Source organism: Triturus cristatus, chromosome 2_2 (genome assembly GCF_964204655.1).
Source record: "Triturus cristatus chromosome 2_2, aTriCri1.1, whole genome shotgun sequence".
Taxonomy (NCBI): Eukaryota; Metazoa; Chordata; class Amphibia; order Caudata; family Salamandridae; genus Triturus; species Triturus cristatus.
The window spans coordinates 855,632,120-855,658,456 of NC_140582.1; the positions used below are offsets into that span (position 1 = coordinate 855,632,120).

Consider the following 26,337-nt stretch of genomic DNA (forward strand, 5'->3'; position numbering starts at 1 on the left):
CCTCCACCGATAATGCCTCTACCTCCTACAAATCCCCTCCTCAAAATACCTTTTCAAAGGGCAACCAAAGAGGTGGTTACAGAGGCAACAACAATAAGGGCAGGGGCAAAACCAACAATACCCGTTCTGCCACCCCACCCGCACAATGACTCCCCTTCGCTCCCCCCAGACCATTCCACTCCGGTCGGGGGCAGACTACAAGATTTTATCCACGTATGGGAGTCCATAACATCGGACAAATGGGTGACCCAAATCATTCGGTCAGGGTACTGCCTCGAGCTAACATCTACCCCACCCAATATCCCACCAAGGCACCGTCCAATGTCCCAAGAGCATTCCACACTGCTCAAACAAGAGGTACTCTCGCTCCTCCAGAAACACGCCATAGAGCAGGTACCCGGCAATCAACGAAATCTAGGGGTCTACTCCCTATATTTCTTAATCCCAAAGAAAGACGAGACCCTCAGACCCATTCTGGATCTCCGGCCTCTAAATGCCTACATACATTCAGACCACTTTCACATGGTCACCTTACAACAAGTCCTCCCACTCCTCTGCCAGGGAGACTTTCTCACAACACTGGATCTGAAAGACGCGTACTTTCACATTCCAATACACCCCTCTCACAGAAAATACCTCAGGTTCGTGGTGGACGGGCAACATTACCAATTCAAGGTTCTCCCCTTCGGGGTCACCACTGCACCACGGGTGTTTACCAAATGCCTAGCAGTAGTAGCAGCACACCTCAGACGTCAACATGTTCACGTCTTCCCTTACTTAGACGACTGGCTCATAAAAGCCGCGTCCTACCACCAATGCGTGCAACATACAAACAGCACCATCCAACTGCTTCATCAGCTAGGCTTCACGGTGAACTACCAAAAGTCCCACCTCATACCATCTCACACAAAGCAATATCTCGGGGCCACCATAGACACCTCAAAAGGTATTGCCTATCCAAACTCAGCCAGAATCACAAGCATTCTAGCCTTACGCAAAATATTCCTTCCTCAACACTCTCTACCAGCAAGAGTGTTTATGAAGCTCATAGGGATGATGGCGTCTTGCATCTTCATAGTGCCCCATGCAAGACTCCACATGCGTCCACTTCAGGAGTGCCTAGCACAACAGTGGAACCAGGCCCAGGGTCAGCTGACGGATCTGGTGTTGGTGGACGGCCGCACACATCACTCTCTGCAGTGGTGGAACACCACAAACCTTTCCAAGGGACGGCCGTTCCTGGACCCGGTTCCCCAAGTGACTCTAACAGCGGACGCATCGCTCTCCGGCTGGGGAGCGCACCTCTTACACCTCACAATGCAAGGTCTATGGACGCCACAGCAAAAAACGCTCCACATCAACCATCTGGAGCTTTTGGCGATCTTTCTAGCCCTAAAATCTTTCCAAAAGCAGATTTCAGGCAAAGCAGTCCTCATTCGCACAGACAACATGACTGCGATGTATTATATACAGAAACAGGGGGGGACACACTCTCCCCAGCTCTCCCGCTTAGCCCAGAGCATATGGAGATGGGCAATTCCCCAAAACATTTTTCTCCTGGCACAACATGTTCCAGGCGTACAAAACACCATAGCAGATCTGCTCAGCAGACAGACTCAACAACTACACGAATGGGAACTGCATCCACAAGTTCTTCACCCATTCTTCCAACAGTGGGGGCATCCTCAAATAGACCTCTTCGCCACCCACGAAAACAAAAAATGCCCAAGCTTCGCCGCCAGATACCCACACCCATTGTCCAAGGGCAATGCGATATGGATGAACTGGTCAGGCAGATTTGCATACGCCTTTCCACCTCTCCCACTAATTCCATTAGTGGTCAGGAAACTACAACAGCACTCCCTCACACTCATTCTGGTAGCTCCGACGTGGGCCAGACAGCCGTGGTACACCACGCTACTACAACTATCAGTGGTACCACATCAAAAACTGCACCTTTCCCCATGCCTCCTAACCCAGAACCATGGAGAAATCAGGCACCCGGACCCAGCTCAGCTCAACCTGGCGATCTGGCTCCTGAAATCTTAGAATTCGGGTACCTTAACCTTCCCCCTGATTGCATGAACATCATCATGGAAGCCAGACGTCCTACCACTAGAGCATGCTATGCCGCAAAGTGGAAAAGATTTGTAATGTACTGCCGTAACAATACAATCAACCCTCTAGATGCATCCATACAACACATCATATGCTATCTGCTCCATCTTCACAGGTGTAACCTGGCGTATTCATCCATACGCCTACACCTAGCAGCGATCGCTGCCTATCTACAAAACAGACAGCATTTGTCACTCTTCAGAGTGCCCGCTATTAAAGCCTTCATGGAAGGCCTTAAACGAGTAATTCCTCCCAGGGCACCACCCTCCCCTGTATGGAATCTAAATTTGGTCCTTACACGACTAATGGGTCCGCCCTTCGAACCAATGCACAAATGTGAGCTACAATTTCTCACCTGGAAAACAGCTTTCCTTGTAGCTATCACTTCCCTTAGAAGGGTTGGTGAAATACAAGCGTTCACCATACAGGAACCTTACATACAAATGCATCACAGCAAGGTCATACTTCGAACTAATCCGAAGTTCCTGCCCAAAGTCATTACCCCCTTCCACCTCAATCAATCAGTGGAATTACCTGTCTTCTTTTCGCAACCCCAATCTGTTGCGGAAAGGGCCTTACACACACTAGATGTGAAAAGAGCGTTGCTATATTACATACAAAGAACGCAACCCTTCAGGAAGACCAAACAGTTGTTCGTTTCCTTTTCTCCACCACATAAAGGCAACCCCATCTCAAAATCAGGGATAGCTAGGTGGATTGTAAAATGCATACAAATTTGCTATCAAAAGGCAAACAGAACATTATCTGTTCCCCCTAAAGCCCACTCTACAAGAAAGTTAGGGGCTTCTATGGCTTTTCTAGGGAATATACCCTTAGATGACATATGCAAGGCAGCCACATGGTCTACACCGCACACATTCACAAAACACTACTGTGTAGATGTGCATTCCCAGCAGCAAGCTAGGGTGGGCCAGGCTGTACTAAAAACACTCTTTCAAACAGCTGCAACGGATACCGGTGGTCGCCGCTAAGGTTGGGTACTGCTATATAATCTATGCTAAGTGTACAATCTGCAGCTCATATGCCTCGAACGGAATATGCTACTTACCAGTATGCATCTGTTCTTGGCATGTAGAGCTGCAGAGTTGTACACGCCCACCCGCCTCCCCGGCTACCTGTATCCGTTCCAGTCCATCTTATTTAGATACAACACACATGGGTTTCTCACTGTTATTACTACGCTCCATCATTTCCCTGTTGGCGAAAAACAATCTGAGGATGGAGCCGAAGCCCATGCGCAGTACGGACCGAAGGAGGAGTCACCAAACTCGTGACTTCCAAAGACGGTCCAAGAAGAAAAACAAACTGCAAACATCCGGGCCCAACACCAGATGGCGACCTATGCTAAGTGTACAACTCTGCAGCTCTACATGCCAAGAACAGATGCATACTGGTAAGTAGCATATTCCTTACATCACATTTTTTACAATGCCTGTCATTTACATATACAATAATATTTAAATCGCATTGTAATGTGCCTCTATGGACAACACAAATATTTACATACACTTACATTGCATTTTTTGCAATCCATTGTAATTTGCTATTTATTTTTTGTATAATGCTTTTTGTAGGTACTTTTTAAAACTGTTTGCATTCAACTTTGGCGAGGAATATGTTCTATTGGATTTGTTTTTCATAACTATTGGAATAAATAACAAAACACTGTAATTTCTTAAGAAATGTCTGCACACACTTTGCCCCATATCACTTTTTCATTTCCATAATTATTAGAATCGAATTCAGATAAATTCAAATTACGTAATTAAATAAATTACATCACACCCATTGTTTAACCCATAACACTTTTATAAACCATTTCTAAAATGAACGATATTCTTTATTAAATAAACTATATCAAATAAATAATTGAATAGAAGACATTCTTCCCCAGAATAGAACATTCACTTTCAAAAAGTAGCGACAGTGAAAGCATCAAACGAAAAATAAACATGAAATCACAATACATTGTAAAAAATTGCAATGTAAATGTAAGTCGATATAAATGTAATTTCCATAGAGGTAGATTACAATGCGATGAAAATGTTATAGTTGTAATTGATGCGTTTTAATATTCTTCTATGGAATGTTTTCATGGAAACATCTGATAACCCATCAGCGTGCAGGGGTACTTCTCAAGAATTTCTGCATCCAGTCTGACACCTAGAAATAATTTAAAGGTAAGGAATCTGCTGCTTAATAGTCTGTACCAGATAAGGCATTACCTTAGTTAAGTGATGTAGAAAGTAGGATCTTTCTGGCATAGATACCCCCACTTTTTTCCTGGTCTCAGTGTATTTTGACTATAGTTCACTTGGATCCTGCTAACCAGGACTTGAGTGGCAGGACTTTCTCTTCTAAATTCTATGGTAAGTACTGTGTACACCCCACAGTTGTTGCCATACTGGGGTACTATTGTAAGTCCCTAGTATATGGAACTGAGGTACCGAGGGCATTGGTACACCAGGGGTCTCCCATGGGCTGCATCATGTATTATGCCGCCCATGCAAACTGTATTTGCAGAGCTGCCTTTGCAGTCTGCGTGAAATAGTGCTTGAACCTTTCTCTTTAAATAGAAGGTTTCCCATATATCCCAGTCACTGCACTTTTAACCTATGTCGCCCCTAAGGTAGGCCCCTCAGTCCAAGGGCAGGGTGCATGGTTGTAAGTGTTAGTGTACCCCTTAACTAGCAGAGGTACTCTTCCAAACCCCAGGCTCCATTTCCTGGGCTTTGTAAGTGCGGGGCAGCCTTTCTAAGGTATTTAGTGGCCACTGGCAAGTGGAGATGTCCAACTACATAATTGCTGCCCCGAACCTGGTCATATTTGGTATCAAACATGTTCGAATCATGCAACTACACCAATTCCAGTATTAGTTGCATGATACAATGTACTCAGGTGCTTCTTTGAGAACCCTCCCCCCCCCTCCCCCCCCCCCAATACCTACCTCTGTAGCCCAACAGGGTCTATTGCCAGCCTGCGCTTCCTTCGACCTTAAACAGTGTTCTGCCCCCCTGCTGATGATCTTGACTCGGACACTGGAAGCTGAACAAAGGATTTCCGGAGAAGAAGAGGTGTGACCACCTCTCCTTTAGAATTGGATGGGGGGGGTGCTTCCAAATGCCACTGGACTGCTTTGAAGGGCACATTTTGTACCCTCCTTGCATAAACCAGTTTTGTGCAGATCAGGAGCCCTGGGCTCACACTCTGGCACAATACTACACAAAGGACAGGGAACTGTTCAGCCCCCCTGTCCAGCTCCTCCGTAGGTTGGTCCCCAGAACTCGTCCAGGTGGCCACTTGATTCTGCCATGTTGCATCTTGGCCCTTGGGAGCATCTGACTAGCTAGGCCAGCTGAGTGGCGTCCCTGACCCCCTCTGAAAGATGGGTCACCACAGAAGAGGTCCTTTCACTTTTTAGAGTTACTTAAGGGCTCCCCTGAAGCTAGGTCCTTGGATGTGTCCCGACATCAACGTCAAGATCCAACTGTCTGTAGTCTGAAGACTGTCCAAAGGCTCTTCTGTTTGTGGACACCGGTACTCTGCTGTTCTTTGAGCCAGGACCAAAGACCAGACTGCTTTGGTGGGAAGATTCCTGCTGCATCTTTGTCCCTGTGCTTCTTCAAGTTCTGTAACTCCGTGACCGTGCATCCTCAGAGTTACTAAGGACTCAGCCTGCATCCTAGCCAGAAGGAATCTCCCTTGAAGTGAAGGAGTTACTTCCTTACATCAGCAAGCACCTCTACGATGACTAGCTTACTGATCCCGTGGTCCCACGGACATCGACCACCTCTTCAACAGAGGTGGTGGTTTGTTGGTTATTCAGAGGCCTGACCAGTCTTCTCTGCATGTGGTTGGCTGTAATCCCTCTCCAGCTGACATGTACCGCCTCCCTGTGCACCACGTCTGTTAGCCATTGCCAAGGTTTGTTGGTTCTCTTCATGAAAGATCTTCAAGCTCCAAGAAGCCCCAGCATCGTACAGCCCCAAGAAAGATGTCCTGTCTGCATCCTCTGTACCTTCGACCTTCATCCCCTGTACCTTAGACCTTCATCCCCTGTGTGCTGCTGAGGCTTTCCTGCAAGTCTCTGTGCCTGCTGCCAGAGGGTTCTCGAAGGGGCTCCATCGATTCCTCCTAGCTCTCCTTTGTGCTGAGGCTGGCCCCGACTTAGCCTTGCTGGGATAGTCCCACAGACCTTGCTGGTCTGCAGCACAGCATCTTTTACCCCCAATGTGTTGTTTGTCTGTCAAGGCTTGTTGGTGGTCCTGCTAGCCACTGAGACTCCTTCATTCGTCGAGCGGCCTGGTACTGGAGACACTGTAGCTTCTGATCTTCCACAAGCCTCCATTGGGGTCTGTGGGTGGTTCTGACACCACTTCATCCCTATGAGCCTGGACTCCCTGGTGTAGGTATACTGGTTCTTGGGGTATCCACAGGTGGGGTGGCTCACCAACCTTCCTTGATCCAAGTGGTTCCTTCGGGGTCCTTTGGGAAGGGTCCTAGAACTGTAAAAATTCAACTTCGACATACCCTGTGTTATCCTGTGGACATTTGACCTGGTGTAACCAGTCTGGAACCGGGTGCCTTGGGGTCTCCCGCTACTCAGCTTTGGTGGTTCTGTATTTCCCCCGAGGTCCTCCATCCTTGGGTACTAGTCATGCTCTGGTACATAACTCATATTTCTATATTTTAGTATATGGTTTGCCCCCCCCCCCCCCCCCCCAGCTGGGTCATGCGTGTTTTTCTATGCTACTTAACTGTTTCTGAAGTATTTCTTGTGTGTAATCTGTATCTCGGGGTTGGGGAATACCAAGTTAGTGTCTAGTGTGTATTAATAAATGCCACATACTTGTCTACTCCCCTGGTATGGTTTTTTCTTGCGTCTAAAGCTTACTGACTGACTGTAGTGGTAAATGTACTTGCTTTACACCCTCCTTAGCTGCTTTCCACAGCTACCCCTTGAGAACTGTTTTTCAGGGACCTAAACACTATCCTTAATAGTTGCCTGTGACTCAGTAAACAGTGCCTCACCGTAGGTGAACACTATATATTGAGCCAGTCTTGTGCAAGCTTTATTTAATTTAATGTGTTGTCATCTTCTCTTCAGCTTGGTTTCGCTTCAAACAAAATTTTACCTTCAACTCTTCGTTAAGTGGAACTATACATTGGCATAAAATACTAATCAGCTCCTCCTTGCCTGCTTCCTCATCTCAATGTCCATTTTGACTTAAGCCATTGAGATGAAGTACGCAAATCTGTTTTGTGTTCATATCTCTTTGGTTGGAAGTGATGGCCTGTGCATCCTCAGCCCCCACCTCGGAAGTGACACTCATGTGCTTCACTTGCTCAGGCATTACCACCCTGCCATTTTCAACATTTTTCAGACCCAGCAGATTGAAAACACTTGTGTATTGAAATATATGATGGACACTTCTGGTTGTGGATTCCTTACCGTTAGAATTTCTCCCCGGCGTTAGTCTGGATCTGGAGATTTTTCAACAGCAGTACCCCTGCACGTCGGTAGGTGACGTCGGTCGGCTCTGCATCCATTTTCGCCACCGTGGGTGCTGGAATGATGATGCGGAACCTATATAGACGCTGCCTATGCACGCTGACATCAGTTAGTTCTTTTTCCGCGCCAGCCTAAGCGCAGATCCGGAGAGGGCTACCCTATAGGCATTTTTAGCTAGCCTTTTTTCAACTTTTGTCAACTTCTTTTTTGTGTTTGGACTCCTGGTGCGCCGATGATGTCCCAGCGTAGGACCGGCATCAAGCCTTGCGACTCCTGTCATCGGATGATGTCAAAATGGATCCGCACCTCACGTGTCTTTGGTGCCTGGAGCACGACCACAAGTCGTGCTCTGAGTCCTGGGCCATGAATACGAAGATTTTGCGGGAGTAGTCCCGAAAGCTGTTGGATGCCTGGCGCTTGGCTCCACGTAGCGCCCGTTTTCGTTAGAGAGGAAGGTCCCGAAGACTGTAGCGGAGCCCGCAATCCATGTCGCATTCTAAGTCGTCCAGGAGGTCAGTTAAGCACGAGAAGAAGTTGAAGATGCACAGGCGTTCTTCTACTTCACCCCATCCGTCGGCCAACATGGCGCGGGACTCTGAGCGTCGTTGCTCAAACGTTCCATCTCCAAAGCCTCCTTCTTAGACTGCTCTACATCTCCCTGCTTTTGCGGGAGTCGAAGCATCTCCTGCCCAGATCCAGAAGTTCTTTGAGGCTCTGTACCTCATTTTTGTGCAGATCAGCTCCGCTGGTGCGCCTTAGTGTCCTGCGGAGTCAGTTGGGGGCCCTAGGCCTTCAACGCCACCAGCTTTGACTCTGGAGGGCCCCCGTGGATTCGTTATCAGATCGGAACAGACGCCGGTTGATCTTACTCACCCTTACCCAACTTCCCGAGGTGTTGAAGAGGCAGCTGGACCCTTTAACCGACCATCTTGAAAAAGCTATCGACTGGCGGATGGACCTGGGTGAGGTCAGTAGTTTGGACACCTCCCCTGACACTGCCTTGCTTTCTACCCCTTCCTTGGCTTATGGAGGAGGGAACTTGTTATGCTGTGGTGGTGAGAAGGGCGGCCGAGGTCCTTGACCTCAAGCTCCCTTCGGTAGCAGTCAGGACTAACGTCCTGATTGATGTGCTTCAGGCTGCGCTTTGCACTTCAGAACCCCTTTTGCCCTTCAATGAATCCCTCACTGATTTCCTTCTGGGCACTTCGTCCGAGCCCAGCACAGTGGCTCCTGTGGACTGGACAATCGCCCACCATCCCGCTCCAGGCGGCTCAGCAACATCCCTCACCGGAGGGCTTAGATGTTATCTTCAAAGGGCGCATTCCTTTCTGCACCCCCAAGAAGCTGGACCATCTTGGGAAGAGAATGTTTTCTTCCTCCAGCTTGGCATTGCGGTCTGTGAATGCCGCTTTCCTCTTGGGCCGATACCCCCAGACCATCTGAGATATGGTTGCACATGTGCTGCCCCAGTGCCAGGAGAGGCCTGGGCCCTTCTGTCCCAGGCAGTTGCGGATGGGAGAGAGACAGCCAAATTCACCATACATTGTGGACTGGACACCACCGACTCACTGGGCAGAACGGCTGCCTCGTCGAAAGCACTCGTATGCTACGCCTGGTTGAGGACTTCTGGCTTTTCAGGGGATGTCCAGTCTTCTTTGATGGACATCCCCTTTGATGACACTTGCCTTTGCAGCAACAAGGCAGACTTGGCGCTTGAGAGCTTCAAGGAATCTCGAGCTAAGGCATGATCCTTGGACCTCAAGGGCTACCACCAGTCCTCCTCAGTCTGCATTTCGTGGCTACGGAAGGGGCGCCCAGCCACGTCCTCCCCAGCCACCGAGTCAATCAAGCTGTCCAGCCTCTGCATGGCTGCAGACATGGGACCCAGTGTCCTCTTGGGTCAGGGAGCCAGTGGGTGGGCCAGCCCACCCTTATCACTGCCTCAAAACCCTCCTTGTTTGATGTTTCAGGGCTATCAACGGCCAGTCGGAGGCAGGATTCGCCATCACCTTCTTAGCTGACAATCCATCACGTCGGACAGGTGGGTTCTGCAGAAAGTTCGAAAGAGCTACTCACTTCCCTTTGAGACTACCCCTCCCACCATGCCACCCTCCTATGACTGAAAGTTGGAGGATCATTTGGTGCTTCTCCGCGAGGAAGTTATGGCTCTTTTGGCCAAGGGGGACCTAACACTGGGTACCTGTGCCAGAAGTAGGACGTGGTTGTTATTCCCGCTACTTTCTGAAGGACAACGGTCTGCATCCTCTCCTGAACCTCCGGACCTTCAAACCCAGGAGACTGTATGGTAGCGTTGGACTTACAGGACGCTTATTTTCATGTCCCTTTCCTGCCTGCCCATAGACATTACTTACAGTTCACAGTAGGCAACGAGCATTCTCAGTTTACCGTGCTCGTCTTTGGCTTTATCAGTGACCCCTCAGGTGTTCACAAAGGTGATGGTGGTGGTCACAGCTCATCTGTGCAGATCAGGGGTGCCAGTCTTCCTCTGTCTCGACGACTGGCTGTTGAAGACCACTTGGGAGAGGTAGATATATATGCGTCTCCATATTAACCTTCTGGAGCTCCAGGCGATCAGATTGGCACTGAAGGAATTCCTTTCCTCTCTCAAAAGGAAAGTGGTGCTGGTGTTCACGGTCAACACCGCCATGTGGTGCTGCAACAAACAGGGCAGGTGGGGTCTTGAACCCTTTCTCAGGAGGCTCTCCGCCTCCGGACATGGCTGAAACGTCAGGGCATAACCTGGGTGGTTCAACATCTGGCAGGTACTCTGAACATCAGAGCGGACAAACTCAGCCGTTTGTGCCTGTTCGATCACAAATGAACAGCAGCATAAGAATACCTCTCCAACCATAGATCAAGGCAAATATTTTAGTATCGAAAGTTACTTTTATTAACTCCGAATGAAATCAATTGATATACTTTATCTTTGTTTATATATTTTTCACCTCAAATAGATTATATGAGCTTATACTCAAGTGTCATAGCCATTTGGTGGTATCAAATAAGTTCACATTTGTTGTTTAAAAAGAACAGTGGAAAAACACTATGTTCGAGGCATATGAGCTGCAGATTGTACACTTAGCATAGATCGCCATCTGGTGTTGGGCCCGGATGTTTGCAGTTTGTTTTTGTTCTTTGGACAGTCTTTGGAAGTCACGAGTTCGGTGACTCCTCCTTCGGTCCGTAATGCGCATGGGCTTCGGCTCCATCCTCAGATTGTTTTTTTCCGCCATCGGGCTCGGATGCGATACTTGGTGCTCCGGCTTCGAACTTCTACGGTTCCAGCCTCGACGGAAAATCCTCGTTCTTCGAGTTTCTTCATCATATCTTCATCTCTCGAAGCGGCACTTTTCTCCATTCCGTACATCGGCACCGGCCTTCGGGCCCTCCTCGACTCCGGTCCCGGCCGATGGAAAGGACTCCGTTCAAAAAGTGCCCAAAATGTGGGTTTAAATTCCCCACACCGACCTCCATCAGGTGTGTAACCTTTGCCTCTCTCCAGAACACGAGGCCAGAGACTGCCCCGCCTGTAAGTCTTTTCGATCAAAAAAGACCATCCGGGATCGAAGAGCTCGACGCACCATGGCGCACTCATCGTCCGCAGCTCCACCGGACATCTTCGGAGACGGCGCCGAAGCTTCGGGGCAACTACACACCGAGCAGGAGGACGACGTCGTCAGCGCTTCCGAGGCCGACGACTCCGACGTGGAGGACATCACACCGGCGCAGCGGGTCGTGAGTACTGTACCCCCTCCCACCCCCGCGCCCAAAACCAAAGAGACTCAGGTTACACCCTCGCCTGCAGGCCTGGGTAAAACCAAGCACACAGCTTCTATCACCCCACCTTCGGGCCCGGTGTCGAAGCCTCAAAAGTCTCACGGCAGCTCGGGCTCGAGCCAGCCGACGCCTGGTGCCGAAAAACACCATCCGGCACCGAAGAAAGTCATACCCAGCTCGACTCCGAAGCCACCGGTGCCGAAGCCTGGACTCTCGGTGCCGACCAAACACAAACACAAATCTGTCGGCACCGACGCTCCGGCGCCGAAAACTCCTTCGACGCCGAAAAAACCGGAGGCCCCAAAAAAGCATGGCGCACAGAAATCATCGACGCCAGCGGACGATTCGGCGCCACTGGCTCTGTTTACACCAGACCCTTTGCAAAAGACTCTATCTAAAGATCCAAAGACTGGGCTATTGACTTTAATTGTCAAGAAAAGACGCCTTGACACTCTGGCTCCTCCTCCACCACCCAAACGGAAGGACTCTGCTACTTCTCCCCTCAGAGTGCCCTCCCCACTACCTTCTCCTCTGCCTCCTCCACTTCCTCCACCCCCTCCCCCTCCCAGGTCTCCGCCACCCTTACCTCATCACTCCCCGACCCCGTCCCCAGATCCGGATGACGGGGACCCGGATTATGACCCGGCAGACGCCCCAATGGACCCCACTCCACCGGGGACCCCAGACCCATGGGAAGACTATCACAACCCTGACATACCTGATATGCCTCAGGACGACCTATACCCATCCAGGCCGTCTCCTCCAGAGGACTCCTTAGGGTTTCATCACTTAGTGCAGAGAGCAGCACACTACCATGGGGTGGACATGCACAGCGAACCAGTGGAAGACGACTTCCTACTGGACACATTTGACATTCAGGACAAATCCACGTCTATTTTGCCCATGCTTAAAGGTGTCACCAAGCATGCTGCAGAGGTGTTCAGAGACCCTGTCAGGGCCAGGGTACTAAACCCTAGAATAGAAAAAAAGTACAAGGCGGCACCCACAGACCCTGCATACATTAAGGGCCCTGCTCCCTTAGATTCCCTAGTTGTCTCCACAGCTAGAAAGCGGGCTAACTCCCAGTCCTCAGGAGAAGCCCCACCGCCAGACAAGGAATCAAAACTTTTAGACGCGTCTGGCAAACGCACCGCCTCCCAAGCTGCAAACATGTGGCGCATTGCAAATACACAAGCACTACTTGCGCGCTATGACAGAGCACACTACGACGAACTTGAGGCTCTTATGCAGCACCTCCCCGAAAAGCACAAGCGCAAGGCTCATGACCTGATACAGGAGGGTAAACTAATTACAAACACCTCCATTAAGTGTGCCCTCGATGCAGCCGACACTGCTTCTAGAGCCATAAATACCAGTGTCCTGCTTCGTCGCCATGCCTGGCTCAGGATCTCAGGGTTCAAGCCTGAAGTCCAGGCGTCCATACTCAATCACCCTTTTGACCAACAAACTCTCTTTGGGCCAAAGGTGGACGAAGCGTTGGAAAAGATGAAAAAGGACACAGACACAGCAAAGTCTATGGGGGCACTCCAAACACAGGCCTCTAAACGTTCCTTTCGACGCTCATCCTTTCGTGGCACAGGCAGAGGCTTCTCCACCGATAACGCCTCTACCTCCTACAAATCCCCTCCTCAAAATACCTTTTCAAAGGGCAACCAAAGGGGTGGTTACAGAGGCAACAACAATAAGGGCAGGGGCAAAACTAACACCACCCGTTCTGCCACCCCGCCCACACAATGACTTCCCTTCGCTCCCCCCAGACCATCCCACTCCGGTCGGGGGCAGACTACAAAACTTTATCCACGCATGGGAGTCCATAACATCGGACAAATGGGTGACCCAAATCATTCGGTCAGGGTACTGTCTCGAGCTAACATCTACCCCACCCAATATCCCACCAAGGCACCGTCCAATGTCTCAAGAACATTCCACACTGCTCAGATTCGTGGTGGACGGGCAGCATTACCAATTCACGGTTCTCCCCTTCGGGGTCACCACCGCACCACAGGTGTTTACCAAATGCCTAGCGGTAGTAGCAGCACACCTCAGACGTCAACATATTCACGTCTTCCCTTACTTAGACGACTGGCTGATAAAAGCCGCGTCCTACCACCAATGTGTGCAACATACAAACAGCACCATCCAACTGCTCCACCAGCTAGGCTTCACGGTGAATTACCAAAAGTCCCACCTCATACCATCTCACACAAAGCAATATCTCGGGGCCACTATAGACACCTCCAAGGGTATTGCCTATCCAAACTCAGCCAGAATCACAAGCATTCAAGCCTTACGCAAAATATTCCTTCCTCAACACTCTCTTCCAGCAAGAGTGTTTATGAAGCTCATAGGAATGATGGCGTCTTGCATTTTCATAGTGCCCCATGCAAGACTCCACATGCGTCCACTTCAAGAGTGCCTAGCACAACAGTGGGCCCAGGGTCAGCTGACGGGTCTGGTGTTGGTGGACGGCCGCACCCATCACTCTCTGCAGTGGTGGAACACCACAAACCTTTCCAAAGGGCGGCCGTTCCTGGACCCGGTTCCTCAGGTGATTCTAACAGCGGACGCATCGCTCTCCGGCTGGGGAGCGCACCTCCTACACCTCACAATGCAAGGTCTATGGACGCCACAGCAAAAATCGCTCCACATCAACCATCTGGAGCTCTTGGCCATCTTTCTAGCCCTAAAATCTTTCCAAAAACAGATTTCGGGCAAAGCAGTCCTCATTCGCACAGACAACATGACTGCAATGTATTATATCCAAAAACAGGGGGGGACACGCTCTCCCGCTTAGCCCAGAGCATATGGAGATGGGCAATTCCCCAAAACATCTTTCTCCTGGCACAGCACGTTCCAGGCGTACAAAACACCATGGCAGATCTGCTCAGCAGACAAACGCAACAACTACACGAATGGGAACTGCATCCACAAGTTCTTCACCCATTCTTCCAACAGTGGGGGCATCCTCACATAGACCTCTTCGCCACCCACGAAAACAAAAAATGCCCAAGCTTCGCCGCCAGATACCCACACCCATTGTCCAAGGGCAATGCGATATGGATGAACTGGTCAGGCAGATTTGCATACGCCTTTCCACCTCTCCCACTAATTCCATTAGTGGTAAGGAAGCTACAACAACACTCCCTCACACTCATTCTAGTAGCTCCAACGTGGGCCAGGCAGCCGTGGTACACCACACTACTACAACTATCAGTGGTACCACAACAAAAACTGCACCTATCCCCATGCCTCCTAACCCAGAACCATGGAGAAATCAGGCACCCGGACCCAGCTCAGCTCAACCTTGCGATCTGGCTCCTGAAATCTTAGACTTTGGATACCTTAACCTTCCCCCTGATTGCATGAACATCATCATGGAAGCCAGACGTCCTACCACTAGAGCATGCTATGCTGCAAAGTGGAAAAGATTTGTAATTTACTGCCGTAACAATACAATCAACCCTTTAGATGCATCCATACAGCACATCATATGCTATCTGCTCCATCTTCACAGGTGTAACCTGGCATATTCATCCATACGCCTACACCTAGCAGCGATCGCTGCTTATCTACAAAACAGACAGCATTTATCACTGTTCAGAGTGCCCGCTATTAAAGCCTTTATGGAAGGCCTTAAACGAGTAATTCCTCCCAGGGCACCACCTTCCCCCGTATGGAATCTACATTTAGTTCTTACACGGCTAATGGGTCCGCCCTTCGAACCAATGCATAAATGTGAGCTACAGTTTCTCACCTGGAAAACAGCTTTTCTCGTAGCTATCACTTCCCTTAGAAGGGTTGGTGAAATACAAGCGTTCACTATACAGGAACCCTTCCTACAAATACATCACAGCAAGGTCATACTTCGTACAAATCCGAAGTTTCTGCCCAAGGTCATTTCCCCCTTCCATCTCAATCAATCGGTGGAATTACCTGTCTTCTTCTCGCAACCTCAATCTGTTGCAGAAAGGGCTTTACACACACTTGATGTTAAGAGGGCTTTGCTGTATTACATACAAAGAACGCAACCTTTCAGGAAGACTAAACAATTGTTCGTCTCCTTCTCTCCACCACACAAAGGCAACCCCATCTCTAAATCAGGGATAGCTAGGTGGATTGTAAAGTGCATACAAATTTTCTATCAAAAGGCAAAAAGAACATTATCTGTTCCACCCAAAGCCCACTCTACAATAAAGTTAGGGGCTTCTATGGCTTTTCTAGGGAACATACCCTTAGATGACATCTGCAAAGCAGCCACATGGTCAACACCGCACACCTTCACAAAACATTACTGTGTAGATGTGCATTCCAAGCAGCAAGCTAGTGTGGGCCAGGCTGTACTAAAGACACTTTTTCAAACCACTGCAACGGATACCGGTGGTCGCCGCTAAAGTTGGGTACTGCTATATAATCTATGCTAAGTGTACAATCTGCAGCTCATATGCCTCGAACGGAATATGCTACTTACCAGTATGCATCTGTTCTTGGCATGTAGAGCTGCAGAGTTGTACACGCCCACCCGCCTCCCCGGCTACCTGTATTCGTTCCAGTCTATCTTATTTAGATACAACACACATGGGTTTCTCACTGTTATTACTACGCTCCATCATTTCCCTGTTGGCGAAAAACAATCTGAGGATGGAGCCGAAGCCCATGCGCAGTACGGACCGAAGGAGGAGTCACCGAACTCGTGACTTCCAAAGACTGTCCAAAGAACAAAAACAAACTGCAAACATCCGGGCCCAACACCAGATGGCGATCTATGCTAAGTGTACAACTCTGCAGCTCTACATGCCAAGAACAGATGCATACTGGTAATTAGCATATTCCTTACACATTGACATTATACACATAACAATTAATACAATGTTAAACACACAAAACAGTTGATTCAATGTTGGAAACAGAACTAAGACATGAATACAACAACGAAAATTCTATGTCCTACTATGTTTATATGAGTCAGGGCCTAATGAATTTATCTCCACAGTGCTCTTTACTTAAATGGTCCTGATGAGGTCAGAGTGCAAATGTCAAACTCATTGTCCACGCTAATTTAATATAGCCTAGACAAATCGTTATTTCATAAAGTGTTTCTGTATGGTCACGCTACGCCTCAAGAATGAAATGCCAACGCGTTTCAACCTTTGTAATAGGACCTTAAGATGATCTTTATCAGGGAAAAAAAAGTTTTTGGTGGGACACTGCAAATTACCGGATATTCTTAATCATGTTGACAATTTAAGGATGGTGGCAGATGTCTGTCCATTACATTGACTGGATTTCTTTCTTTAACTTCTTGTCACCTCCATTGTCATAACATCTTGGGAGATGCGTGTGAGAAAGTGGCTCTGTATATACTGTTCCCAAATAGGTACAGTGTGTACACAGTCCCCAGAGGTTTGGCAGAGGTTAAAGTTACATATAACCTTACTCTCTAAAGTGGTAGCTTGGTCAAGCAGTAAGGCAGTATCAGAGGACAGTGTAAAGCATTTGTTGTACACACTCAGTCAGCAAATGGTCTCACACACTCAAGAACTGAACTCTAGGCCAGTGGTGTATATAAAAAATATATGGTTGTTTTATTTTAGAACCAACAATAGGTATCAAAATATACTTTCTCAGAATGAGATGCTTTAGTTAAATACTTTGCAATAGGCAATTGACTTTTGCAGATAATAGTTAGTTTTGTTGCAGTAGGCAACACAATTTCAAACGCAATAATACATTGAGCTCAATAGGAATTTTAAGTTATTTGCAATTGATTACTTTCAGGATTACTTTTCTAACTCCAGGGCTGGATCCTAGATTCAGTCCTGGGACAGTTTTTGGAAACAAATGAGTAAATTTGTTTTAGTTACTGTTGTGATTTTTAAGCGATATTTTGCTATTTTAAAAGTTGACACTTAAAAACTTTTGCTAATCAAATTACCAATGTTACCCTATGGAAGGAAATTCACTTAGCATGTAAGTGGGGTTATGGTTACTTTTAGGTCAGTGTTGGGTCCTAGATCCAGCACTAGTGTACCACCTGTAAGCAGTTGAGAGACTGCGTTTAAGTTACACAGGCGATTTTTAAGGAATATTTATACGTTTGCAAAATCGGCAAGTTACAGGTAAAGTATGTTCTCGTTACGTTTGTAATCCAGTGCTGGACTCCTAGGCTCAGTACTGGGGCATCTGTCTAAAACAGGTAAGTAATTGCGTTTTCACAGTTAGTACGATTTTTAAAGAATATTTGTAGTTTGAAAAAATCGACACTTAAAAGAAATTTCACAGAAAAACAGTCAATGGTTTCTTATGGGAGAAAATTGAGTTAGTGGTAAGTACGGTTGTAAGTACTTTTCAGGGTCAGTGCTGGGCACCAAGAACCAGCACTGGGATCTCTCCTAATAGGAGGTGAGTATTTCCGTTTTCGTTACTCGGTTGATTGTAGGTGAATATTTTAAAGTTTAGAAACTCCACACTTAGAAGAAATTTCAGAAGAAGCCAGTCAATGTTACCCTATGGAAGAAAAGTAAGTTATCTGCTTTTGGGTAAGTACTCGACTGGCAGAGTTAAGGTCCTGGGCACAGACTCTGGGGTCGCCCAGGGTTAGGTAAGTACAGTTGTTACACCCTCAGCGGCACAGGGACAGCCGGGTGCAGTCTGAGTTAGGCCCAATGTTCTCCTATGGGAGGCAGGGGGGGCCTTGATTGGTGGCTGCTGACTAGCAGGCCATGCGGCTGTGGGAGCTGGGCTCCTGGTCACTTGCTCAGGGCAAATGGGGAAGTAGGTAGGAGTAGAAGTAACACTGCCAGGGCCACTCGGGCGGCTGGGTGCAGGGTGCTTTTGAGCCTTTGGGCGCTCAATGGATTTCAATGGGAAAGCTCCAGGACGAACAAAGGCTGCAAGCTCTGGGACGAAGATTCTTCAGGTGCCACCACCACTTCGAGAGGTAAGTTGGGTAGTTGGAGGATAGGTACAGGGAGCCGCAGGGCGCCGGGTGCAGGGGTGCCTTTTGATGTTGGGATATCTTATTCTCTGTTGATCGCGGTTGGGGGGCTCCCTGGTTCTGAGGCTGCAGGCGTCGTCAGGAGCATCGAGGTGGGTTCTTGGGTGCCGGATTCGGGGTCACAGTCGCTGGTGGGACGTCCTTGGGGTCTTTGTCCACTCCGGCACAGGCCAGGCTTGGCGCGTGCAGAGTGTGCAGGGTTCGCGGTTCCGGGCTTGATGCCAGGGGTTAGAAACTTGCTTTGAGCAGAGCCACTGCTCGTGGGAGTCCCAGGTGCTCAGAGTCACAAGGTAGCCAGGACCTCCGGGGTTTGTGAGGTTGCTGGCCGCAGGAGGTGCCGGGATTTAGCAGGAGCAGGTTCGAGGGTCGACAGGCCGGAAGGGCTGGGGCCAAAGCAGTTGGTGTCTTCCTCTTCTTAGCAGCTGCACAGCAGATCTTCTTTCTTCTTGTTCTTCGTTGCTAGTTTAGAATCTGGAATCTAAAGAAGGAAGGTTTAGGGTGCCCTTAAATACTAAATTTATGGGCGTTACAGGTAGGTAAAGGGCAGGGACCACTGGGTCCCTGTCCTGAGGTGGGTACACCCCCTATCCTGCCACTCTCCTGTGGGAGGGGGGCAGTGGCCTAGTCCTGATTGGGTAGGGCTCCCCATCTTGAAGATAGCGAGAGCCCGGAGATGTGCTTCACCTCGCCTCCCCCACCTGAGAGGTGGGGTTGGCAGGGCTGGCACATCCCCTTTCCTTACTTGGAGTTTCCTGCCAGTCTTGCTGCCAGAGTGGGAGTCAGAACCGGTGGGGGCCACTTGCTGAGTACAGCAAGTGGCCTGGAGAAGCTCACAAAGGCGGCATGCCTTTGAAGCTTCCCCCTGCCCATCCTGGGGGAGGAGACCTAGCACCTTGCCCATGATGTGCATTGTTGCAGGCCCAGGAGAGTGGGAGGCTCCCCGCCCAGGGGTCCAGCAACATGTCTGCTGTGTGGCAGCCTAGGCAGCCTCTCAGACAAGACTTGGATTGTAGTTAGGTTTCAGGGGGCATGTCTAACATGCCCTCTGCAGTGCTTTGAACATTAAATCTCACACTGGCATCATTGCGGGTTTAATGTGCTGAGAAGTTTGATACCAAACTTCTCAGTCTTCAGTGTTGCCATTATGGTGCTGTGGAGTTCGTGTTTGACGAGCTCCCAGCACCATATACTCTTAAATGGCACAACTGCACTTAGTGCCCAGGAATGGACCTGGGCACTGTAGGGGCACAGGGCTCATGCTCCTGTGCCCACACCACTGTCATAGGAAACCCAGCTAGAGGAGTCGCTGATGTATGCCAGGGCAATGTAGGTTGTGGGCATGGCACACAGGGATGTGTGCCATGTTGACTCTTTGTTTTGTCTTGTACCCAGACACTCAGCCTGCAAGGGCAGTGCGTATGTGTGTTAGGGTACAGGGCCTCTAAGGATGTCACAATAAGTGCTGCAGCCCTTAGAGGCCTTCCCTGGTCACAAGGCCCTGGGTACCTAGGGTACCATTTACCAGGGGCTGACATGTGGACAAGGTTTGCCCGTTGGAGTTTCCAAGGCGGCGCTCACTCTGTGATGCTTTTCGTTGCGAGTGGAGCTTCAGCCTTCTTTCGCCTTTCTGCCTATGCTGTTTCTGCCCAGAGTGCCCAGGAAGATCAAGCATGACCGTGCTCAAGTCATTCTTGTGGCTCCGAATTGGGCACAAAGAGTCTGGTATTCCGACCACCTGAGCATGGCCATCGATCCTCTGATCAGACTCACCTTCGGAAGGATCTTCTGTCGCAGCAGCAGGGGACAGTTCTTCACCCGAACCTGTTTAGTCTCCGCCTCCTTGCGTGGAGATGGTGTGGCAGCAGTTGACAGCTTTTGACCTTCCACCCGAAGTCTGGGCTCCCTTCACTAAATCGGTACACGCCTGTAGATGGAACAAATTTGTGGCATGGTGCCCAGTCAAGGCTGTTGATCCCCTTTCTGGCCCTCTTTCAGAGGTTCTCTTCTACATACTTTCATTTGCTCAGCAAGGCTGTGCTTTAGGCACCCTTAAGAGTTATCTTGCAGCTATCTCTGCCTTACTGAGACTTATAGTTCAGCCTTTCTTGTTCAAGTCTCCCATTGGAAAGAGGTTCCTTAAGGGCCTCACTAACTTGTTTCCTCTGTCCCCTTTAATTATGTCCCAGTGGGATTTGAATTTAGTCTTGACTTTACTTATGTGCGCTTTCTTTGAGCCTCTTCATAATTACCCTCTCCGGCTTCTAACTCATAAAACTGCTTTCCTTATTGCCATCACGTCTGCTCGCAGTTATCGAGCTTGAAGCTCTATATTCTTAGCCTCCTTATCTGTCGGTCTATCAGGATAAAGTGGGGCTTCGAAAAAAAAATTCATTCCTCCCTAAAGTGGTCATGGCCTTTCATATGGGACAATCCATCACTGTCCACATTTTACCCGTCCCGCATCCCTCCAGAGGAGGAGAGACTCCAGTGCCTGGATCCAAAACGTGCGTTGTCTTTCTAACTTGACAGTACCAAAAACTTCTGGGTGGATGATCAACTCTTCATTTGCTATGTGGGCGCCAAAAAAGGTCAGGCTTTTCGAAAATGGACCCTCTTTGGAAGGGTTGTCCTCTGCATTAAAATATGCTTTATATTGGCGAAGAAGGAACCTCCTGTGGGGTTGTGTGCTCACTCCACGAGAACAGGGGCGACCACTGCGTTACCAAGCGGAGGCACCAGTCCTTGATATGTCAGTCAGCTATGTGGGCATCCCTGCACACATTTACCAGACACTACTGCCTGAACAGCTGAGTCCCAAGGAATGGGTTCTTTGCCCATTCGGTCGTCCAGGACTTCCCTCGTGTGATCTTGGTTCACAGACCGTCTTCCGTGGTTGGTATTGCTGGGGTATCTATTCTAAAGGTAAGGAATCTACAACTAGAAGTCTCTATCAGATGAACAAGTTACTTACCTCGATGTATTTGGTAGTAGATTCCTTGTCGCCCCACCCAACCTCCCCTCTCAGCGAACTGATTTCTAGGAATAGGGACTCCCCTAAAGGACCCTTTGTTTGACGCACCAGTGGTCAGTACCTTTCATGGCGCTGTGCTTCTGGCTTGGAAAGTCGTGTTAAGAACTGAATTCAGTGTGCATGGGCGGCATCTAGATGGGTCCCCCAACATCATTCCGGTGACCACGATGATGTACGTGGAGCCGACCAATGCCACCTACAGATGCGCATGGGTACTGCTGTTGAAAAATCTCTGGATCCAGACTGACTCCTGTGAGAAATTCTAAAGGTAAGGAATCTACAACTAAAACATGTCTCTACCAGATGCATTGTTACCGAAGGTAAGTAACTTGTTCGTTTGTGATATGAATAGCGACTCTAAACATAAAACTGGTTTATATTTATGGGCTAAAGTAGGAACATATTTACTTAGCATGTTTAATACTCTATTATTTTAGCATGCTGCTATGTCTTCCCTGTTTAAAGAAAAGACAACTGAGACACTCCTAGACAACTGTATTGGGAGGTCCATAACTCCTCTTCCTTGTACCACTCATCCACCTACTTCTATTTTCCTTTAATAATACCCTTCCATCCAAACCCAAAACTTCACTCTCAGTACCTGCTCTACCAAATTGGAAAAAATACTACTTGGGTAAATCCAGTTCCCAACTTGTTTTATTCCCTCCTGTTGGTTGTGTTTTCCCAGACTTCACTGCACTGGGGATAATAAGTGCTCAATAAACCACAAAAGAAATTGAACTCTTATGAAATCCTGCCTCTATTTGCATATTCTCCTTGTGAGCACCCCTTTGCTACCCTGTTGTCAGTGCCCAACCCTCAAGCCTCTGTTGTCTTGAATTTAGCTCTGGAATACAGGCTTTAATCGTTGTTTTGTTTCATTGCCAGATACAAAAATACATTCTACAAAGAGATCAGAGAAGTCAATACAGTCCTAATATTTTATTATTTGTTCTGCTGCGTTATTCGTAGTGGAATTTATGTAGATATTCTTTGCAGTGCTATTAAAAAAATATATGCAGTAAAAAGTGTTCTAGCCTTTATTCATCTTTTGTAAATTAATTTTTTTCTTCAAATGTTATATTTCCTTAGAAACTCTACACCGTATGTGATGTGGCCCTTTGTGTTATTAATAGCAAAAGCGCATCTTGTAATGCAGACTCACAAAAGGAGCCTGTTCTTCCAACGAAGTTTTTCACTCAGCCTGACAAGGTAAATATAAGAAAATTCTTAAGTGAAGTACTTTTTAAATTTAGGCTCTCATTATCATTGGTCTCTTAAAAGTTCCTCAATTTCCCTATTTGGAGTTACCATGGGTCCCTGTAATTCTGGGAGGGGAGGAAATACAGAATCTGATAGACATCTAGCCGCAGATTCCTTAACTTAGAATATCCCCAGGCGTCAGACTGGATCCGGAAAACTTTCCGCAGCAGCACCTCTGTGCACCAGGGGCGGTTCTGCACAGCTCCTCCCCGACGTTGTCCACAGATGTGAAGTCAGTGGAGCCAAATAAGCCCCTCCCGGCTCGCTGACGTCAGTTTTCTTCTTTTCCGCGTCCAACGGGGATCCTGGAAAACCAGCGGTTCCTTGGCCTGTTTTTCGGTTCTTCTCGATGCCTTCGGCATCACGGAACAGTGTGCGATGCCTTCGGGTTTTAAAACATGTGAAACCTGTGCACGCCAAATGTCTGTCACGGTCCCGCACGCCATTTGTATACGGTGCCTGGGAGTGCACCACGACTCCGAAGAGTGCGACGCCTGTCAGCAGATGAAACCTAAGTCCCTAAGGGAGCGTCGTATGAAGCTGCTGACCGCACGGCTGTCCGGTCCTGCACCTTTGCGCCGCCGATCTCCCTATCGGGATCGGGCCCGCTCACGAGGTCGTTCCCACAGACATCGTTCGGAGACAGGTAAGACAAACACAAGTCGCGGAGGTCGTCCTCCCGTAAACATGGTGCTGGGCCTGTTGCACCGGTGCCCAGTAGTCGTCTCCACCCTACCCACCCTTCCCGGGTGTCAGAGAGACAAGGACCCAACTGGAAGCCTATTCAAAGGCTCTCCACTCTATCTTTGGGTCACCCCCTCACTGGTGCGCCTTCGGGTCGCACAGAGGAGGAAGGCGCACGTCGGGTCTTCGGCAGATTCGGCCTCGGCGCCTGCTGCGTGCACGGAGTCGATACGACATTGACAAGACGCGGCCCGGAGGGCCCTCCCAGTCGTCCGTCCAGCCCACCCGTCCAGTCACCACATATCCCTATGCGTCTTCCTGCACTGACGTCTGATGTGGCACCGAGTTCTACACCCGGTCGACCTCTTTCATCCCCGCAGGTAGAGGTTGGGTCGCCGTTGGACCGCGCCCAGCCTCCGTTCCCTCTGGAGGTCCTCGCCGTCTCTGCGTCAGGCCTCCGGTGCCGTCCCCTACGGCTCCTCTGTTACAGGAGGTTGAAGTTCCTCTGGACTCCCCATGCCCGGGGTCGTTTCGGTGCCCCTTGGTGCAGGTACCTAACGTTCCGTGGCCTTTGGATCAACCTCAGGCTCCTCCACTTTTACTCTCTAGTGGACGAGTTAGTCTCCAACCATCTCCTGCCGATGGTTTGTCGCCCCCCAGAATGGCAACTGAGGCTAGTGCGGCTTTCGCAAGGGTTATTCGCAGGGCTGCAGATATTCTTCGCTTTCAGCCCCTGTGGTGTCCTTGCCCTCTGATCCTTTACTGGTTCTCCTCCACATGGAGCCTGTTGAGGTGGAGCCCTTGCTGCCCCTTGGTGGAACTTTGTTTGACATCCTGCTTGGTACCTGGGCACGGCCCTCCTCTGGTGACCCTGTTGATCGGGCCATTGCTTGCCAGCATCTTCAGGCCCCGGACAATCCTCTTTGCCTGTCCCTTCACCATAGAGCTCAGGGTCTGGTTCTCCAGGCGGCTTTTGACTTGCAGCCTTCTTCCACTTTACTGTTGTTACCTCCCACTTGGGAATCTCGGTGGCTGGAGACATGTGGTCACCACATTTTTGCCTCTGCCAGTGCGGGCATCCGTGCCTTGAACACGACTTGCGTGTTCGCACGTGCTTCCTTTGCCCTTTGGGACTTAGTTGAGCATCTTCTTTCTTCTCCACCAGAATGGCCCCGGGCTTACTTACATCGCCTTCTTCTTGATGGCAGGGGAATGGCACAATTTCTCTTCGATCAGCCCTTAACGCAACTGACTCTGTGGGTAGGGCACTGGCCCGGTTGGTTGCGTTGCACCGCCATACATGGCTGCGTGACAGTCGTTTCCCAGACAATGTTCGGGACGCTCTTCTGGATCTGCCATTCAAAGGCGTGGACCTTTTTGACTGTCACACTGATTCAGATGTCTCCCGCCTCATGTCTGGTATTCCGTGACTTTCTGGCCCTTGCGGCCTAGTTTTCTGCCTTGTGGCGACATTGTCTTGTTTGTTTTGAGCCCTGGGTTCATGACGTGGTACCCAGATGGTCTAGGCGGTTTATCCGTCGTCTTTGCCTTTGACAGGTACAGGTGGTCAGCTGGTTCTGCCTTCTTTTCGGTCCTCTGTCTGTGACCTTGTCCCAAGAGGAGCCGCCTTGCAGGGGCTAAGACTTAGCCTATGTGGGGTATTTGCTGGCTGTTATGTAGCTGCCTTTCTGCAGGGAAGGCTTAGTACGCTCCTGTGGAGTCTTTCTCACAGAGATTCTTCTGTGGCTCAGTGTATGCGACCTACAGGTTTGCGTCGGTATATTGCTTTTTACGTTAGGGTTGGGGTCTACGGTTGTCCGTGTTACTTCCAACTGTCGGTAGCGGTTCCCTACCATGAGGTCTCTGTATTGCCTGCCTTTCCCAAGGACGTTTTTCAGCTTCGCTGTGCTCATCCTTGATTCTGTTCGACTCTGGCAGTTCAATGGCTGCTGTCCTGCCATCATCTAGCGCCAAGGCAGAGCAGCTGCGCAACACACTTCTTCATTGTTTGCCCATACTGTGGGCACACCCTGGTATGTTCGCTGTCATGGGGTGCCTCGGTTCTTCGTTCGCTTCTGGGTGACTGGTCCACCCTCCATTCTCTGGGATGGGTGATCCTTTCTCTTCCTCCCACTCTGTCTGGCCTTGTCTATAGACAATGGCATCTTTGCCATGTACGTGTATGCTGTATCCTGCTTTGTGCTCTCCTTTCTAGGCACTTCCCATTCAGGAGTTTTTGGTCCTATTTCTCTGCTGTTTTCCGCGCAGGTGTTTCCCTGCTCCTGCATTGGGTTCCTGCTGTAACACTCTCAGGGTGTAGTGTTCTCTACATGGATGCTCGCTTTTTGAGGTGCGTGCTTAGGTCAATGCGTTGGTCCTGCCTGTTTCCACTTTCGTGTCTTGCGCCATCTCATTCTCTATCGCGCGGGGAACATTGGTTCCTCCCAGGCGGGTAACCACTGTCGCATGCGGATCTGGACATTCTTGTCCAACTCTACTTCGACTTTCCTGTTGGTATTTATGCCGTACCCTTCTCTTGTTTTATGCACACAACCCCTTTCAATGTGTGTCTGTCTTAATGTATGTCTGTTCTCTGGTCTTTCCGCAGTAGTGTCGCGCAGGCATCGCTCCTTGAAGAGGTGTCCGTGGTCTTCGCCCCGGTCTGTTTATGGGACGAGATCTTATGTGTGTGTCCGGCTTGCTGAACTGCACATTTTGCTGGTTGCCTACCTGGTGATGCGTCATTCCCATCTGGGCTGTTCATGCTACCCTACCGGGGGATTTCCCTTATCTGGATGTGGTTCTGCCATCCACACTGTATGCTTCTGTTTGTAATTGTCTGCCCTCTCACATGTCTTGTGAAGTTGAGACTGGAGTGTCTTGTGTTTCTGATAA

At 49.3% G+C, this 26,337-nt stretch overlaps 1 protein-coding gene across 1 annotated transcript in view; it reads left to right on the top strand.

Annotated features, from left to right (window-relative positions):
* The window catches only part of PDS5A (PDS5 cohesin associated factor A), a 1,513,477-nt gene that overhangs the window by 1,158,252 nt on the left and 328,888 nt on the right, over positions 1 to 26,337 (top strand). Inside the window, exon 28 of the mRNA XM_085642237.1 lies at positions 22,588 to 22,707. Coding sequence (XP_085498363.1) covers positions 22,588 to 22,707 — 120 coding nt within the window. The remainder of the gene's footprint in view (positions 1 to 22,587; positions 22,708 to 26,337) is intronic.